The sequence below is a fragment of the Saimiri boliviensis genome, chromosome 17, assembly GCF_048565385.1.
Source record: "Saimiri boliviensis isolate mSaiBol1 chromosome 17, mSaiBol1.pri, whole genome shotgun sequence".
In the NCBI taxonomy this organism is placed as follows: domain Eukaryota; kingdom Metazoa; phylum Chordata; class Mammalia; order Primates; family Cebidae; genus Saimiri; species Saimiri boliviensis.
The window spans coordinates 50667376-50685438 of NC_133465.1; the positions used below are offsets into that span (position 1 = coordinate 50667376).

General features: G+C 51.4%; 1 protein-coding gene across 2 annotated transcripts in view; it reads right to left on the minus strand.

Annotated features, from left to right (window-relative positions):
• The window catches only part of MAP3K14 (mitogen-activated protein kinase kinase kinase 14), a 54139-nt gene that overhangs the window by 15837 nt on the left and 20239 nt on the right, over window positions 1–18063 (minus strand). For both annotated transcript variants that reach the window (XM_003943660.4, XM_010331449.3), the window contains exons 2-6: window positions 11005–11280; window positions 9499–9568; window positions 7767–7977; window positions 6992–7660; window positions 5414–5551 (exon numbers count right to left, since the gene is read on the minus strand). In XM_003943660.4, coding sequence (XP_003943709.2) covers window positions 5414–5551; window positions 6992–7660; window positions 7767–7977; window positions 9499–9568; window positions 11005–11260 — 1344 coding nt within the window. In that variant the 5' untranslated portion in view covers window positions 11261–11280. The remainder of the gene's footprint in view (window positions 1–5413; window positions 5552–6991; window positions 7661–7766; window positions 7978–9498; window positions 9569–11004; window positions 11281–18063) is intronic.

The following is an 18063-nucleotide window of genomic DNA, read 5'->3' on the forward strand; positions in this document are numbered from 1 at the left end:
GGGCTGTGATCCAAAAGAGTTGGGGAAACTTGGCGTTAACTTTGTAGAAATCTGTAAGTCCTCTTAGAGTGTCCTGGCCATGCTAAAAATATTTCCAACCACTCAGACCAAAGCTGGTGGGAGGAGATACTTCAAAACACAAGGTGCTTTAGAAGTCTGTGCCAGCGTAGAAAGCAGCCCAGCTTTCCAGGCCAGGTTGGCTGCCCGTCTGGCTAACCCTCCTCTCTGAACTTCCGTGTTCCTCATCTGTAAAATGAGGGAGCTGGACTGCGATGAGGGAACTACTATCTAATGTCCACTCGTCAGTTTCCCAGGCACTGGTGAAGGTTGATCCTTCTTTCCTTCCTTTTCTTCATTTCTTCTCTCTCTCTCTCTCTCTCTCTCTCTCTCTCTCTCACTTTGCACTTCTTGCCCAGGCTGGAGTGCAATGCCGCAATCTCAACTCACTGCAACCTCTGCCTCCCAGGTTCAAGCGATTCTCCTGCCTCAGCATCCTGAGTAGCTGGGATTACAGGTGCCTGCCACTACACCTGGCTAATTTTGTATTTTTAGTAGAGATGGGGTTTCTCCATGTTGGTGAGGCTGGTCTCAAACGCTCGATTTCAGTTGATCTGCCCACCTCGACCTCCCAAAGTGCTGGGATTACAGGTGTAAGCCACTGTGCCTGGCCCGGTGAAGCCCTTTCTAAGCATTAGTTATTTAGATCTTATAATAGTCTATAAGCTCGTGGGATCATTATTTTATAGATGAGGAAGCGGAAGCCTGGACAAGTAATTAGCCCAAGGTCACTGGGTATAAAGGATCACAGCCAGTCTTTTACATGGGCAAGTCTGCCTCCTGAGCTGCCACCAGCTACTCTGCCTCCTGAAGGCCTTTCCATGCTGATCTTTTTTTTTTTTTTTTTTTTTTTTTGAGACAAGGTCTCACTCAGTTAGCCAGACTGTAGTGCAGTGGCACAATCACAGCTCACTGCAGCCTTGACCTTCCTGGGCTCAAGCAATCCTCCCATCTCAGCCTCCCAAGTAGCTGAGACTATAGGTGCCATGTCCAGCTAACTTTTGTATTTTTGTAGAGATGAGGTTTCACCATGTTGCCCAGGCTGGTCTTGAACTCCTAGGCTCAAGTGATTCTCCCACCTTGGCCTCCAACATGTTGAGATTACAGGCATGAGCCATTGCGTGTGGCCTCCATGCTAATGTTTTAAAATACATTCAGGAGTGAGTATCCTCAGGTGGCAGCACTCTCAGCAATAAGCCTACTGCCTGATCCAGAGGCCACTTCCTCCCCTCGACTGCCTGCACGCTGGACACTGGGGACCACTTTTTCCTCCTTGAACTTCCCTCTTGTTTTCTTTCGTATTTTTATCTGTTTTATCTCATCAATAAAAAAAGGCGTAAGAGCAATTCTATAAATTCTTTTGAAGATTTCAGGAACATAAACTATGTGAAAGGAAATACCACAGTACTGAGCACAGATGCCCAGTGAATATTAGAGGGTCCCGCCTTGTTTTTTCATCACCATTGATCAAGATATTCTCCCCTTGATCTCTGGGCTGTTTTCCTCCTAAACACGTGTCCAGGTCTGAAGGCTGCTCACCTTTGCCCCAATACAAATGTTTATCCCTCATAACAGCTCCAGTTCCTTCAGGTCAGGCCTATGGATTTCACGTCTCTGTCCCCAGCCCCTGCAGTGTCTGGCACAGAGCAGGTGCTTGGTGACAGCTGGGTTGACTTGGCCAAGGCCACATTATCCCAGATCAGCAGCAGAGCCACAGCAAAGCTCCCAGAACTCCAAACTTGAGCCAGATGTTCTAAAAGGGGTGATTCTTAACCCTTTTTGGGCTACAGACCCTTCTGAGAATCTGGTAAATGATATGAACTATTCTTTAGAAATGTGTGATTGCCCATACATGCAACACACAAACACTTTTTTTTTTTTTTTTTTTTTTTTTTTTTTTTTTTTTTGAGATGGAGTCTTGCTCTGTTGCCTGGGCTGGAGTGCAGTAGCACAATCTTGGCTCACTGCAACCTCTGCTTTCTGAGTTCAAGCAATTCTCCTGCCTCAGCCTCCTGAGTAGCTGGGATTACAGGCATGCGCCACCACACCTGGCTAGTTTTTAAAAGTACTTTTGGGATTCTGCTATGTTGGTCAGGCTGGTCTCAAACTCCTGACCTCAAGTGATCTGCCCGCCTTGGCCTCCCAAAGTGCTGGGATTATAGGTGTAATCCCAGCACTCTGGGAGGCCAGATCAAGCCACAGCGCCCGGCTTGATCTTACTTTTAATTGCAAACAAATATAGGCTCATTATAAAAGAATTCAAATGATTCCAAAAAAGTGCGAAGTCTCCATTCCCCAATCCTATTCTCAGAGGTAACTGCCCTTTGTCAGACATCTTTTTAGACTTGTAAAATTTCTTTTTTACTTCTATTTTTCTTTAAAACTTTTTTGTAGACATGGAATCTTGCTATGTTGCCCAGGCTGGTCTACAACGCCTGGCCTCAAGCAGTCTTCCCACCTCAGCCTCCCAAAGTACTGAGGTTACAAGCATGAGCCACTGTACCCAGTCCAGACTTTTTATGTGTGTGTAAACAAGTAGTTGTTTTTTCTATTAAAAAGAGATCCTGGTGGGGCACACCTGTAATCCCAGCACTTTGGGAGGTTGCCCAGGAGTTTGAGACCAGCCTGGGCAACATAGTGAGACCCTGTCCTCTACAAAAAATAAAAAAATTAGCTGGGTGTGGTGGTGGCTATCTGAAGTCACAGCTACTTGGGAAGCTGAGGTGACAGGGTTGTTTGGGTCTGTGGGGCTGACGCTGCAGCGGGCTGTGATCATTCCACTGCATACCAGCCTGGACAAAAGAGCAAAATCCTGTCTCAAAAAAAAGAAAAAAAAAAAAAAAAAAGAAAGAAAGATCAAACAAAACCTTAAAAAAAGAAAAGAAAAGAAAAGAAAAAGCCGGGTGTAGTGGCTCATGCTTTTAATTCTAGCACTTTGGGAGGCCAAATGCCTGAGCTCAGGAGTTCAAGACCAGCATGGGCAACATGGTGAAACCCCATCTCTACTAAAAATACAAAACAATTAGTCGGGCATGGCGTTGTTGTCTGTAGTCCCAGCTACTCGGGAGGCTGAGGGAGGAGAATTGCTTGGACATGGGAGGTGGAGGTTCCAGTGAGCCAAGACTGTACCACAGCACTCCAGCCTGGGTCACAGAGTGAGACTTTGTCTTCAAAACAAAAACGAGAACCAAAAAAAACTGCCTCAAAGCCTGGACCCATGGCCAATCAGCACCTGGATCAGGATGTTCTAGAAGGAGGATGAAGGGAGTGCTGGCACCACTACGTGACGCCTCACATCCTGGATTCTCCCCGAGGAGCATCGGAGGTGTGGGGACTTGGTGTGACCTGATGTGCAGCCTGACCTCTGATGCCTGGCCCCCTCTTGGTCCCCACCCCCTCATCAGGGAACTGTTTCTCGTGCTCTTCCAGCTGAAAACCCTAAAGGACACCACTGCCTTGAGGGAAAGGAGGGGCTGTCTGCCTATCCAAAGGCAGCTGTTCAGGCTGCCAAAGAGCCATTCCCACTGAATTCCCCCGGGTGGGAAGAAACTGGTTCTGCAAGTGGCCAGCTCTGGTGGGCTTGAGCTGCAGCTCCCATGCTGAGAAGTCCAGGCCTTGTGCTTGCAGTTTTTCCGACTGCCTTGCAGCGGGTGCGAGGGGCGAGACATGGAGTATTTGTGCTCTTCCACTATATTAGGGTTGTTTACCTTGTTGCCTGGGACTCTGAGGTCCTCAGCAGGGGAACAGCTGAGAAGCCCAGTGACTAAGCTCCCAGTGCTGGGTGCGTGTCTCTTCACACTCTCACACCCTCCTCCCACCACCTCTCAGGAGGGACAGCTGAGCCTTCTCCGATAGCCTGGGGAGGGGAACTGCAGCTGAGCAGGTCAGGCACGTGGCCTTGGACTCCAAGTGGAAGACGATGATCCACACTGGCAGGAACTCGGCAAGAACTCAGCACGCACTCACTCAACACTCAGCATGCATGCACTCGGCACGTGTGGCCAGTCGGGGGTGGTGAAGGCAGAGCTTTCATATTTGACGCAGCGTGTCTGAAGTTTGGGGTGGTACCTGCAGATAGTCCCCTCGCTGGTCTCACCATCCAGCCCAAGTAGACACCAGCGAAGCCAGGTGTATTGACATCCCAGCTGCCTCCTCTCCCCTGGAGGCCACAGGCACCCCCGACAGCGGTGGTAGTGTCTGCTCGGAATGGGGTCAGTGTGGGCCAGGCTTCTGTGCTCTGGCAACAGTGAGCATTTGCTGTGTCAGGTTGGTGCTCCAAGTCTTGGATTTTGGAGCACTTCAGATTTTGGGTTTTCAGACTGGAGATGCTCAACTTATATTTGTTGCTTTCCTTTTTGGGATTGGGGCGTCTTTGACACAAGCCACCTGAAACAAGGTTTATCTCTCAGCTTACTTCACCCTGCCCAAAGGGCCAAGGTGATGGGCCACAGAAACGTGCCTTAGGTCCTGGTGCTGGCTTTGAGGCCGAAAGCTTTGACCGGGTACAAGGTGGCTTCTAATCAACGTGATCTGAGAGTTGGGGGTGGGGGAAAGTTGGTGACGGGGAGCAGGGCTGACACCCATGAGGCCTGTGGGTCTGCAGCAGTCACCGATCCCCCCGGGGCCCGGACAGTGTGATCTAACAGGAGGCCCCACCGTCCTCTCTGCTCTCACGTCTAACGTCAGGGAGATGAAGGGGCAGGAGAGGCGATTCACATCTTTGCCTGTACTCAGAACTCTAGCACCACAAGTCTGTCTTCTTTCCTCCTCTTCTTGAAAAGTGGTTCAAAGCTGAACTCTCAGGTCACACAGAGCTGGTCTGAATCCGGGTTCTGTCACCTGGCCAGTGACTTCCTCTCTTGCCGAGCTTCATCTCCTCAGCGCATCTGCCCCGCAGGACTGCAGCACACCTGGCCGACGGGAGGCAGAGCTCTGCCCGCTCCCACGGAGGCTGGCCTCCTCCTGGAAGCGCCCGACAATGGAGGCTACTGCTTTCCCTATCATCTGGCCCAGGTCGGGGGGCAGCCCCCTGTGTGATTTAGGGGTTTTACCGTAGCATGAATTTCATGACGCTCCAAGCACCTTCCAAGTTGGGACTTGCCCCTCAGGGCCCTGGCTATTGAGACACCAAGGCTGCGCGTCCTCTCACACACACACATGCCAAGGGCAGCGGCCAGGCCAGGACATGTGACAGGCTCCCTTCCCGTTCCAGCCAACCTCGGGTGGCTAGTGACAGCAAGCTCTGTTCACAAGTCAGACGCACAGCCACCCCGTGACTGTCCTTGACAAAGCCGAGGGAACACACCAGGACCCCTTCCCGGCTTCCCTCTTCACTCAGCCCCCAGCCCTGGCGTACCTTTTTGACAGCGCACTGGAAGCCAGTCTGCCTGTCCTGCATCCTGTACACCTCTCCGAAGGAGCCTCTGCCCAGGCAGGGTTGCTGTGTGGCCCAGTGGACTTCTTCTCGGTACTCATAGTCCACTGGCTTGAGTTTCTGGGGTTGGCAGGAGAGAGAGGCCGGTTTTAGTGGTCAGGACAGCAGAGGGCTACAGGGCTACAGTAAGGAAGGCTCTCCAGCTGGTAATCTTGCCAGGGCTGTTGAGCTGAGCCCTCACAACCAGGCAGCCCTGGGGCAAAGGCAGGGCTCTGAGCCGGACAGCACCACAGGGGGGATGGAGGAATGTGGTGAAGGCAAGGTTCACAGGCTGCAGCCACTGATCCTTGTGATGAAAAACATCCCAGACGTGTGATGATGAGACAGAAGCCGAACTGCCAATGACCTTGACACTGAAAAAGCAAAACTCAGGAGCTAGAAGGTGGAGGGAAGGGAGGAGCAGTGAAGAGGGGCCAGAGTCAAGGATGATATTAAAAGTAGATGGAGAGGACGGGCATGGTGGCTTACGCCTGTGATCCCAGCACTTTGGGAGGTCAAAGTGGGCAGATCACTCGATGTTAGGAGTTTGAGACCAGCCTGGCCAACATGGTGAAACCCTCTCTCTATCAAAAAATACAAAATTAACCTGGCATGGTGCTACACACCTATAGTCCCAGCTACTTGGGAGACTGATGTGGCAGAATCACTTGAACCCAGTGAGCTGATACAGTGCCACTGCACTCCAGCCTGGGTGACAGAGTGAGACCCTATCTCAAAAAAAAAAAAAAAAAAAAAAAAATAGCTAGAAAAAGATGGCATAGTGGCTCACACCTATAATCCCAGCACTTTTGAAGGCCAATGTGTGAGGATTGCTTTAGCCCAGGAGTTTGAGACCAGCCTGGGCAACACAGCAAGACCTTGTCTCTACTAAAAAAATTCAGGTGGGTGTGGTGGTGCATGCTTGTAGCCCCAGCTACTTGGGAGGCTGAGGCAGGAGGATTGCTTGAACCTAGAAGATGGAGGTTGTAGTGGGCTATGATTGTACCACTGTACTGCAGCTTGGGTGACAGAGTGAGACTCTGTCTTAAAACACATATATATTAAAAGAAATAAAAGTGGTTGGCTGGAATAAAACCCAGAAATCAAAGTTTGATAAAATCATTTAAAGTTATAAAATTATTTGGGAAGTGAACAAGCGGAGAAAGGGAAGGAGATGGGTGGTGAAAACGGGTCCCATCCCCATCTTCCATCTCGGGGGGCTGTGACAACATCTCCAGTGGGTCCCGGCTGATTCCCCTGGTCCTCAGCATGTGTATTATTCATGCAGCGCCCACATTCAGCAAGCAGGGGTGACCAACCAGAAGAACTCGGAACAGAAGATGTTAAAAAGGCTGTGAAAAGTGAGGTTGGCGGGTGAGAGATGACACTTTCCATCCACAGTCAGCATTGTCCTACTGTCTGATTTGCTACCACAGGCATGAGTGACTCTGATAAAGACAGAAAAGCATCTCCCCAGGTTGCTGGTGGAAGGACATATACACGTGCTAGGGGATTAGTTACCTCAGTGAGCAGGACACCCTCGCTGTCCTCAGTTTTGGGACTGGGCTCTCGGGGCCTGGAGCCCCCTGCTGCCCAGGTCTTGGCCAGGCTGGTCAGGCTGTGGGCCTGGCCTGAGCTCACGCTGCCTTGCAGAGCATGCACCAGGTATTCCTCCACAGAAAACTTCTCGTGGGCACCGCGAGATGGGCAGCTGGGCTCCAGGTGTGGGCCAGGCAGGGGCTTCTGGCTGTCTACACAGGCCAGTTTGCTCAGGTGTGGGCCAGGTAGGGGATTCCGGCTGTCTACACAGGCCAGTTTGCTCAGGTGTGGGCCAGGCAAGGGTCGCTGGCTGTCTACACAGGCCAGTTTGCCCAGGAAGAAGGACTCCAGGGCGTGAGGTTTCCAGGGCTGGAGAGGGTGGAATGGGAAGGGATGGGGCAGTCTGCTATAAGGGAAGGGGTGTGTGGGTGGGGGCACGGGGCCTCCGTCCTGGGGGTGGTGCAGTTTCCACACGTGGCTCAGACACTGCACGGGGCTGATCAGTTTGTAGAGTTCCGATCGAGGCAGAGCCGGCCGCAGGCCCTCGCCAAGCTGCTTGAAACAGAGTTGGCCAAGGCCTGGTTCCTTCAGAGGCTTGGTGAACTGTGGGGTGTTTCTAACATATGGGGCGCCGAGTGGAGACTCATCCTCCTGCGGGGGAAACACAACCGTCAGCACACAGGGCCAGGCCCAAGGCACAGCTCCATTTCTGAGCCCGCATGAGCTCGGGGTCTGGGCAGTGGGAGGAGGGTCTCACCTGCACTGGGATGGTGCAGCTCTCCTGCTCAGGGGTCCTGGGGAGGGGTTTGGCCAAGGCCACTCCTGCATGAGCCAGGGACTTTGAGCTCTTCTTCTTCCGTTTCTTCCGGGCTTTGCTGCGACGCTTTCCCTTCCAACACACATGGGCCATTCTGCCCTCCGTAGCATGGGCCACATTGTTGGGGATCTGATCAAGACTCTCAGACTGGCTGTCAAAAAAGGGACAGATTTGCATGTTGAGCACGAGGACGCAGGAAGATGGAATGGTGCAGATAGCTATGTCTGGGCTCCTGAAGACCCAAGGTCAAATCCCAGCTTGCCATTCCTTGTGTGAACGTGGCAAAGTTTCTAAACCCCAAGGAGCCTCAGTTTTCTCACTTATCTCACTTATCAAATGGGTTTGGTATTTTCTGCCATGCAGGGTGGAGATGAGGCTTCAATAATTTAATTCACTTAAAAAGCCTAGCTCAGTGTCTGCCCCCCAAAGCAAGCTGCCAAGAAGCCGTGCTAGTTACTATGGTGATGGGGCAAGTGGGGGAGCAGACACTGCTTGCTCACTGCTCTCCAAGGTGAGCTGCCTCTGGGAAGTTCCCCAAAGGGGGCCACGCTCATGGCAGGCACTCTCAGCTTGGACTGAGCACAGCTTGTTTCTGTTGCCTCTGGGTGGAGGAACAGGTGAGGCTGGTCACTTCCACTCTCTTAGTTCCTGGGGGTCCCTGGCTGCTGTGGGAGGTGACAGCCTGGGCTGCTGCCTGGTCCCGGGGAGCCTGCTCTTCTCTGCTGGCCTTGGGGCTCATCACTACCATGGCTCTAACTGGACTGGGATCCCTGCCAGGTATTAAAGGGCCTGGCAACAGAAGGATTGCTACAGAACAGCTGTGGAGCAGACCATGGCCTCAGCCACCCTCCCTTGGCCTCATCTTCTGCCCCCACAGAGGAGGCAGACTCATGGCAGTGCCAGGGGCCAGTGGAGGCCTACAGGCTTCTCTCGGACAGCTGAAAGAAGTGTATCTATCAGAGGCTCCTACCCTGGGCCAAAAGGCACCCAGGACAGTGGAGGGAATCCCACCAACCGCTGAACATTCCTTGTTCCAAGGCAGCTGCCCTCCCCACAGTCTTATCACTACCAGGTTCCAAACTCCAATGATACGAAAACCCGCCTGGTGATGGGGAGGGAACTGTTTCTAGCTTGAACTCGTGTTCCAAAAAATCTTCTGTGGGGGAATGCGGAGCCTGGGAAGACTGTGCCCCACCCTGGCTTCCTTTCCATGAGGCCACCAAGTCGGTCTGCCCCCTCCTTTTCCACCACCGGCATCCCTACTCGGTGTATCTCCCAGGAGAATAGGTGCCAGCAGGTTTCTCCCACAGAGGACAGTGGAAGGGCCCCCTGCCCTGCGCTGATGGCCACGCAGGAGGGGGAAGGAGCTCCGGTTCCCAGCACCCTCCCTGTTGATGGGAAACGAGGGGGTGCATTAAGGACTCTGAGGAGAACAAAAATAAAATGTCAAGTTGATGTGGCCCAGAGGCAGTCAGCCACAAGCTGTGAAAAGCCTTTGAAAAGCTTATTTGGCTGAGAGGGCGGCTCAGCCAGGAAAGCCTGGGCGAGTTCCAGGAGCTGAAGCACAGGTGCTGAGGCAGGGAGTCCGGGGTCAGCAGGAGCAGCCCAGGCAAGCACTGGGGACAAGGACGCTGGGACCCCGCCTTCCCACTCAGGCTTCTCTCTCCCTTACCTGTACTGTTTGGACCCAGCGATGAAAATGCGTTCTGAAAAGGTGGGGCTGAACTCTTGGCTATTCTCGCCTAAAGGAAAAGGAGTTCCATTAGCAGAGAGGAGAAAGAACAGGAATTCAGCACTTAGGGGAGAGCCATCTCAGAGATCCCTTCGGCACACACTCCTTCCCCTCCTTTGCAGACAACCCCTGTGTGGCAGTCCCCTCCCCACCAACGCCTCCTTCCTGTACTGTCTCTCCTGCTTCTCAGCTTATTGGTCAAGAGCAGACCACGGCCCCTGCCACCTGCTCTGAAATAGCCATGCCTATAGCATGGGGATCCTAGGGCGCCTGCCTCACTTCCTGTAAAGTGAAGTAAGATGATCTACAGAAAACGCTCAACATAGTGGCTGGCTCATAGGAAAAACTGCTCGATAAATACCAGCTATTATGTATTATTTATATTTGTATGTACATATAAGTGTGGATATATGTATGTGTATATTTTTTAAAAAAATTACTATGGCTGTGCGTCGTGGCTCACACCTGTAATCCCAGCACTTTGGGAGGTTGAGGCGTGCAGATCACAAGGTCAGGAGATCGAGACCATCCTGGCTAACACGGTGAAACCCCATCTCTACTAAAATTACAAAAGATTAGCTGGGCGTGGTGGCACATGCCTGTAATCCCAGCTACTCAGGAGGCTGAGGCAGGAGAATCACTTGAACCTGGGAGGCAGAGGTTGCAGTGAGCCGAGACCACACCACTGCACTCCAGAGCGAGACTTCGCCTCCAAAATAAAATTAACATGTCACTCACTGCATTTTAGTTTTTATTCTCTCAACTCTCCTCAAAAACCAACCAGGAGAAAGTGGGAGACGCGGGCAGGATGTGTGTGTGTGGAGAACGCTGGCACGGCTGTCCAGCTCTCCAGGTTCCAACTCAAGAAGCCTCCCGTGCTGAGAGGACTCCTGGCCCCACCCAGCCCTCCTAGGAGTTTCTGTCTCCAAGGGAAGCCACCATTACTAGTCATCGTGAGGCATCATGAGAAGCAGAAAGGACCAGACCAGGCCTCACCCTGCCATGGCTGCCCGCCCCGGGACTGGCCCAGCAGGCTCAAGAGCACAACGCTCATTCCTGGGGGTGGGGCCGCCTCTAGGTGGAAGGTGGTGAAGGGCCTACAGGCCCCGGCGGGGCTTTCCAGGAGACCTGGCCTTTCCTGTCTGGGGCCTCTCCTGACACTCGGGCTGCTCAAGGTCGCCACAGAAGGTTGATGGCCTGCTTGATGATTCTGCAGCGTCCCAAGTACTCCTGCCTCTCACCTCTTCCCCTGCTCCAGCCATGCCAGGCACAGCCTCCACTTACCACATTCACCATCTGTGCACTTTTACAACCCCACTTGCCACTGATTCTCGGGGTGTCTTGTGAGAATCTTATCTAGCAGTGACAGGAACCTCTCTCTTCATAGGGACCCCCTGGGCCCAGCCACCCACCTGCCCCATGCCCACAACAACCCCATGCCCCTACACTCAGCCTGGGCGATGATAGAGATGGCAGCTGGCCCCGCCTCGGATCCTTCCTTGGCTGTGCCCTTGGTAATCACGTCGTTCAGGATCTCCCATTTTCCACAAAACACAGGGCTCTTCTCCACAGCCTCAAGCTTGTAGACAGAGCTCTGTTTCTTCTCCAGTGGCAGCGTCTTCTCTTTGGCTTTGGGGAGTTCCTTCTGCTGCCCCACTGCTGAGCCAGGGGCGCCTGGGCAGGCCATTTCCATCACTGCCATCTCCCAGGCTCATGCTCACCCTGAGAGAGACAGAACAGGTCACTTAGAATCCCAGACCTGGGGGAATACAGGCCAGCCGTGGGTTGGGGGAGAAAGGCAGGGGCAAAGGGTCTCTGCCTCTTTATGCCACACATACTCATCCTCCAAACATCCTCAAGGGTAACACAGTCAACCTCTCAACAGCTACACACGTTCCACATAGCACAGGCCCCTGGTCCTCCCAGCACCACCACATAAATCGCCTCCTCCACTGTGTCCAGCAAGGATGCCAGCCCACTTCGTCTAGGATAGTGTGGTGCAAATGTCTGGGTTGGTTTTTTCCTGCCTTTATAGTGGCTGAATCTTTTTCTGTTGTTTGTTTCAGGGCAACTTTGCGTCCCCAGGACAGGGTGGTGAGTCCCAGACTCCAAAGCCATGGCCTCACTGACTCCACAGAGGCCCTGCCTTTGGAGAGGACATGTTGACTCACACCATCCACAGCGACTTTTCTCCAAGTGGAGGGAATCAAGGTTAAATTCCATTTCTTAGTAGGAGGAAGATATGTGTGTGTGTGTGTGTGTGTGTGTGTGTGTGCGCGCGCATGTGACCTACAAAGTCTAAAACTCAGCATGCAAATGGTGCTCAGCACGTGGTTCCTTGCCCAATGCATCTGTCTGTGGCTCTCCAGAAGGAACTAACATGCTTCCTCCTCTAACTTCAAACTCATTGGCTGAAAACTTCTAGGTATCATTTTTCATTCAGGCAACATCAGGAGTAGAATTTATATGAAAGGTCCTAACACCAACCTATACCTCTAGAAATAAAGAACAAAGCACAAGAATTCACTTCTCTCTGGGTTCTGTCTTGCCCAGCCCCAGGAAGCTGCAAAGAAGAGCAGCCCAGAGTTGCCGACAATCTGTGCAAACAGCCTGCAGACTGGAACTGGCAAAAAAGAGAGCAGCACTGATTTGAGATGTTACCACTTGGAAACCTGTTTAAAGACTGGGAGTTTTTAAAGGGTAGGGCCCCTCTCAGGCGTGATTGCTTTAGACACAGCCTGAGAAGGTCCCAAATGCAGACAGATTTTTAATAATTGGTCTCTGATGGTAGGTTTGTTTTCAAGCTGCTACTAACAGAGGTCATCTTCCCTGCAGTAACTGTGAACCCTGGATCACTTTCTGCTTCTGGGGCAGAAAGGCATACCACTTGAAGCTGAACTCCAAGGCCTCTGGCCTTTTCCCCTGTGAGGCCTGAGGACTGAGTGAGATGGTGGGAAGCTGAGGCACTAGGCTGAAGCCCTCTTCCTTCTGAATCTGCCTCACTGGTCTTCCTACCTCAATGGCTACGAAAGGCTCTGCCAGCTTGACTGGGGCTGCAGTGGGGTTTGTTGTTCACTATTGATTAGTCCTTGCATCTCCGTCTTCAAGGATCTCCTGGCTCTGAACTCAGAGTAGCTCTAGCTTTTTGCAAGGACGCCTGGATTTGGTTCCAAAGGCCAGATGCTGAGGAGGTCGAATGAGTGGCCTCACTGTTAGCTGATGACCTTAAGAAGTCTGAGGCAGCGGCTGTGCATAGTGGCCCATGCCTGTAATCCCAGCACTTTTGGAAGCTGAGGCAGGAGGATCACTTGAGCCCATGAGTTCAAGATCAGCCTGGGCAACATGGTGGAAGCCCACCTCTACAAAAATACAAAAAAATTAGCCGGGGTGGTAGCACGTGGCTGTAGTCCCAGCTACTCCGGAAGCTTCGGTGGGAGGAATGCTTGAACCCAGGAGGTGAAGGCTGCAGTGAGTTGAGACTGCACCACTGCATTCTCCAGCCTGAGTGACAACAAGATTCTGTCTCTAAAGGAAAATAAAAGTCTAAAGGGTGTTCTAACATCCAATTAGGCAAAAGTCCTTCAAGGCTGGCTATGTTTCTTGTAACTATACTTTCTTTTCTTTCTTTTTTTTTTGAGATGGAGTTCTGCTCTTGTTTCCCAGGCTGGAGTGCAATGGTACGAGATCTTGGCTCACTCTAACTTCTGCCTCCCAGGTGATTCTCCTGCCTCAGCCTCCCAAGTAGCTGGGATTATAGGCATGTGCCACCATGCCCAGCTAATTTTTGTATTTTTAGTAGAGATGGAGTTTCTCCATGTTGGTCAGGCTGGTCTTGAACTCCCGATCTCAGGTGATCCACCCACCTTGGCCTCCCAAAATGCTGGGATTACAGGCTAAGCCACTGTGCCCGGCCTGTAACTGTACTTTCATCCGACCACACATCTCCCCAATGCACTCCACCTCCAAAAAAGAAACTGACCTAAGCCCAGAGTTGATCCTACTTTTCTCAGCCTCTTTACCAGGGGAAATGAGATCTTAACAACAGACCAAAAAGTCTCCAAACCTAATAGCAGTAGGGAATGCTCACAGGGAGCTCGACGTGACTTTGACCTCCTCCTTTCTATTTGAAGGGGCTGAGGCCTATTTCAGTGGAGACTTGCCCAAGGTCATGCAGCCTGGGTGTGACGGGGTATGGCCAGGACCCCGAACCCAGACCCCAGGTTCTTTAGGCTATGCTGCCCACTCCCCAAGCTCCTGGGTTACAGGCAAATGCAGGAGGGGACACTAAGGTCCTCCCTGGTCAACAGGCTCCTGAGGGCAGTGGAGGGGCTCTGAACACCATGGCTCCACAACGCATAGCACATGGGGCACAGACCAGGCAGCTGACACTGGCTGAATGCAGGACTCGAAGGACAAAGAGTGCTTTTCCATAACCTTTGGAGACAAGACAATCCTGAGTGCTGAGGATGAAGAGAGAGCCCTGCCTGATGAATGAGAAAAATGAGGCCAGATGGTGCAGTCGCTGCTCTGAGGGCATGTGGCTGCTGGAGATCCAGCTGTGCGGGGGCTCTGATAACCTGTCTCTACCTGGCATGGCCTAACTGAGGCTTCTGGATAGGTCTTCCTGAGCTAGAGCTCCAGAGGGGCTGCGAGGCATGCCGAGTCCCATATTGTCCTTTCATCTTGGTGTTAGGTGGGCAGCTGCCCAGGGCCCTGATCCCCTCTCCGTGAGCACACCAGGCTTCCCTCTTCCCAGAGAAGTGGAAGCTGAGGCTGAGGCAGCCACACTCAGAGCCTCCTTTGCAGTTCCCCAATGACTCATCCCACAGCCTGGCAGGCAGACAGTAACAAGGAGGCTGTTGAGAAGCTGACCCAGCAGATGGCAGCTGAACTTGTGAAGGGCATGGGGAAAACAGGCTGACCCTCACCTCCCAGGGACACAAATCACAGCCTGGGAGCTGTAAAGCCATCCTGTGGCTGGCTTTCCTATGCCACATCACCATGACTCAGACCATCACCGACAGCCTCCGAGTTCAACAGGCTCTTCTTGGGACACTGGCCTGACAGTGGCTCTCCCCAAACACCACCTCCCACACAGACACACATGCACACGCAGACACTCATGCATACACAGACATACATACACACAGGCACACATGCACAGACACACATGCAAACAGACATACACACACAGGCAAACATACACACACACATATGCATACACAGACATATACACACAGGCACACATGCACACACACACAAGCATACACATACACACACAGGCACACATGCACACGCAGACACACATGGATACACAGACATACACACACAGGCACACATACACACGCAGACACACATGCATACACAGACACACATAGGCACACATGCACACGTAGACACACATGGATACACATATACACACAGACACACATGCATACAGACATACACACACACAGAGACACACATGCACACACAGGCACACATGCACACACAGACACACATGCATACACAGACATACACACAGACACACATGCACACAGAAATGCATACAGACATATACACACAGACACACATGTACAGACATACACAAAGGCACAAATGCACACAGACACACATGCATACATACACACACAGACACACATGCACACACAGACACACATGCATACACAGACATACATATACACACACAGGCGCACTTGCTCCCTTCCTCCTTCCCTACTTCAATTTGCATTTGGGTCTATAAAAATCATGTTTCTGTACTAAGCCCAGGACTTCTGGCTAGGGGGCCTGCCCAGCCCTGGACTTTGGCCTCTGGCTGTCACCCCAGCTCGTGGCCCTGCAGCCTTGCCCTTTCTCCCTCCTGCAGCGTGCGGGGAGGACAAAGTGGGTGCCAGTTATGTCTCTGCCTCTGAAGGCAAGTCAAACTCCTGATCCATTCCTCAGCCCACTCTCCCCAGCTTCATTCATGCTCCAGATGCACTGGGCCCTCTGCTCTCTGCATGAGTTGAGGACATGAGCAGTGGCAACAGCCAAACCCACCTGGCTCACCCACAAGCCTACCACAACAGAAGACGAAAGGAAAGGAGCAGAATTCACCCCATAATCTTTAAGGCCCAATACACAGACACCATTGGTTCTTTCTTCTGTGATGCCTCAATGACCTCCTAGAGAAGGCTGGGGACAGGAATTACTGGGATCAACCCCTGGGAATAGCTGTATGAGGAGTTCTTTTTTTTTTTTTGAGACAGAGTTTCGCTCTTGTTACCCAGGCTGGAGTGCAATGGCGTGATAGCGGCTCACCGCAACCTCCGCCTCCTGGGTTCAGGCAATTCTCCTGCCTCAGCCTCCTGAGTAGCTGGGATTACAGGCACGCACCACCATGCCCGGCTGATTTTTTGTATTTTTAGTAGAGACGGGGTTTCACCATGTTGACCAGGATGGTCTCGATCTCTTGACCTCGTGATCCACCCGCCTCGGCCTCCGAAAGTGCTGGGATTACAGGCGTGAGCCACCGTGCCCGGCCTGTATGAGGAGTTCTTAATCTGGGTTCAAGTATGGATTCAGGGAGGAAAATATAATTTGCATTTTTCCAGGGAAGACTCGGTCCATAGCTTTCAACAGGTTCTCCCAGGGTCTGCCATTCCCCAAAAGGTTGCTCTAGTCTCCCTGGAAGATCAGGGTTGGGGCTAAATAGAGCCTGATTCTGGCTCTATTCTTGCATGCCGAGGAAGAGCTCTCCTATGGGGCAGTTTCCAATCTGACCACAGATTAGAATAACCAGATAAGTTCTTAAAATGCATTCCTCCTAGGCCTGCTGAACCAGAGTCACTGGGCATTAGGCCCAGAATCTGTACTTTTGACAAGTTCTCTGGATGATTCCAATGCCAAAGGGCCAGGGACTGCTGCCTGACCCCTGCTCTATACTCAAGGCGACACTGTCCAAAATGGTAGCCACTAGCAACATGTGGCCATTTACATTTAATTAAAATGAAGTAAAAATTTAAAATCAGTTCCTGTTACACTAGCTACCACACCCAACAGTGCTGAAGGCGCTGCAGAACGTTCTCCTGGACAGTATTGTTCTGAGGTGATGAGAATGATGTTTTCTCTGACAGCAAAATTTCTGTTCCTAGGAATGGGGTTTATGGTAAACAAATTTTTGATTCACTGGAAGGTACAAAAACATAAATGTTGATCTTCAAAGATGATAACCTAACAGCAAACACATCATAGTAAAAATGCCAGACTGGGAACCAGAAGTTATAGCTTCTAGTCTTAGCAAGTTTTGTTTTGTTTTATTTTTTAATAAGAGCAGTGGGGCCACTTTTGTCAAATGAAATCATACCTACCTTCCAACAACTAAAAGAACTAGATGCATGCAACTGGCACGTAACTCACATTAGAAACTGGTGCCCTAGCTGAAAGAGCTCCACACGCTTAGTGTCCCTTCATCCACCGAGAACCTCTACAAAATCCTAGTTCTCCAAGAAGAGAGTTTGGAAACCAATGGCTTAGGAAATCTTTTGAGGTTCCTTCTAGTTCTGAGAATGAGATTCCATCTGTCAGGATTATGAGAGCCGGATGACTCCAGTTCAGAACAGTAACTGTCGATATTTACGAAGCACCTACTGTCATCTTATTTTCAGGCATGAAGATATGGCTTAGGGAAGTTTAATAGCACAAGAGTTATGCAGTCACAGGTTGCAGAGGTTGGGGTGAATGCAGGCTACTGCCTCCTAAGCCGACATCTAAACCTTGAGCTGGCCACTTCACTTCTCTGAGTTTCTTCTCTTAGCTCCTTCAGTGCTGATTTGAGGACGGAATGAAGAGTACATGAAATGCTAATCGGGTTGACTGGCCAACAGAAGAGGCTAAATGAATGTTCATTCCTGTGTCTGTCACCAGGCTACTAAAAGCCATCATTGAGACGATGGAACTTCTCTGATCAGCACCAAATAGCCAAGGTATCTTGAGCCTTACCTAGTTCATTCAATACTCGGAGGCTTGATTCTCCATGCACGAAAGCAAAATAAAAATCTGTCTTACAGGGCCACCTTGAAAATGCCTGCAAGGGGTCAGGGCAAATCCCTCTCATGACTATTTCATCTGGAAGTAAAAACTTGTCCTTCTCAGAATGCCCAGAGGGGATAAATAGCAGAAGTAGAATGACTCAACTTCCTTAATGAGATATTGGTTAAAAACCAATCTTCTCCCGACTTCCTCTTTTAAACCTTCAGCTTGCCTGGCCACCAGGCCACCCTAGGCAAGCCTCTACCTATCCAAAGTGAGGGGCTGGGCCCGGCATAGTGGCTCATACCTGTAATCTCAGCACTTTGGGAGGCCAAGGCAGGAGGATCACTTGAGGCCAGGAGTTTGACACCAGCCTGTCCAACATAGTGAGACTTCATTGCTGCAAAAAATTAAAATATAAGCCAGGCATGGTGGCACATGCCTGTAGTCCTAGCTATTTGGGAGCCTGAAGCAGGATTGCTTGAGCCTGGGAGG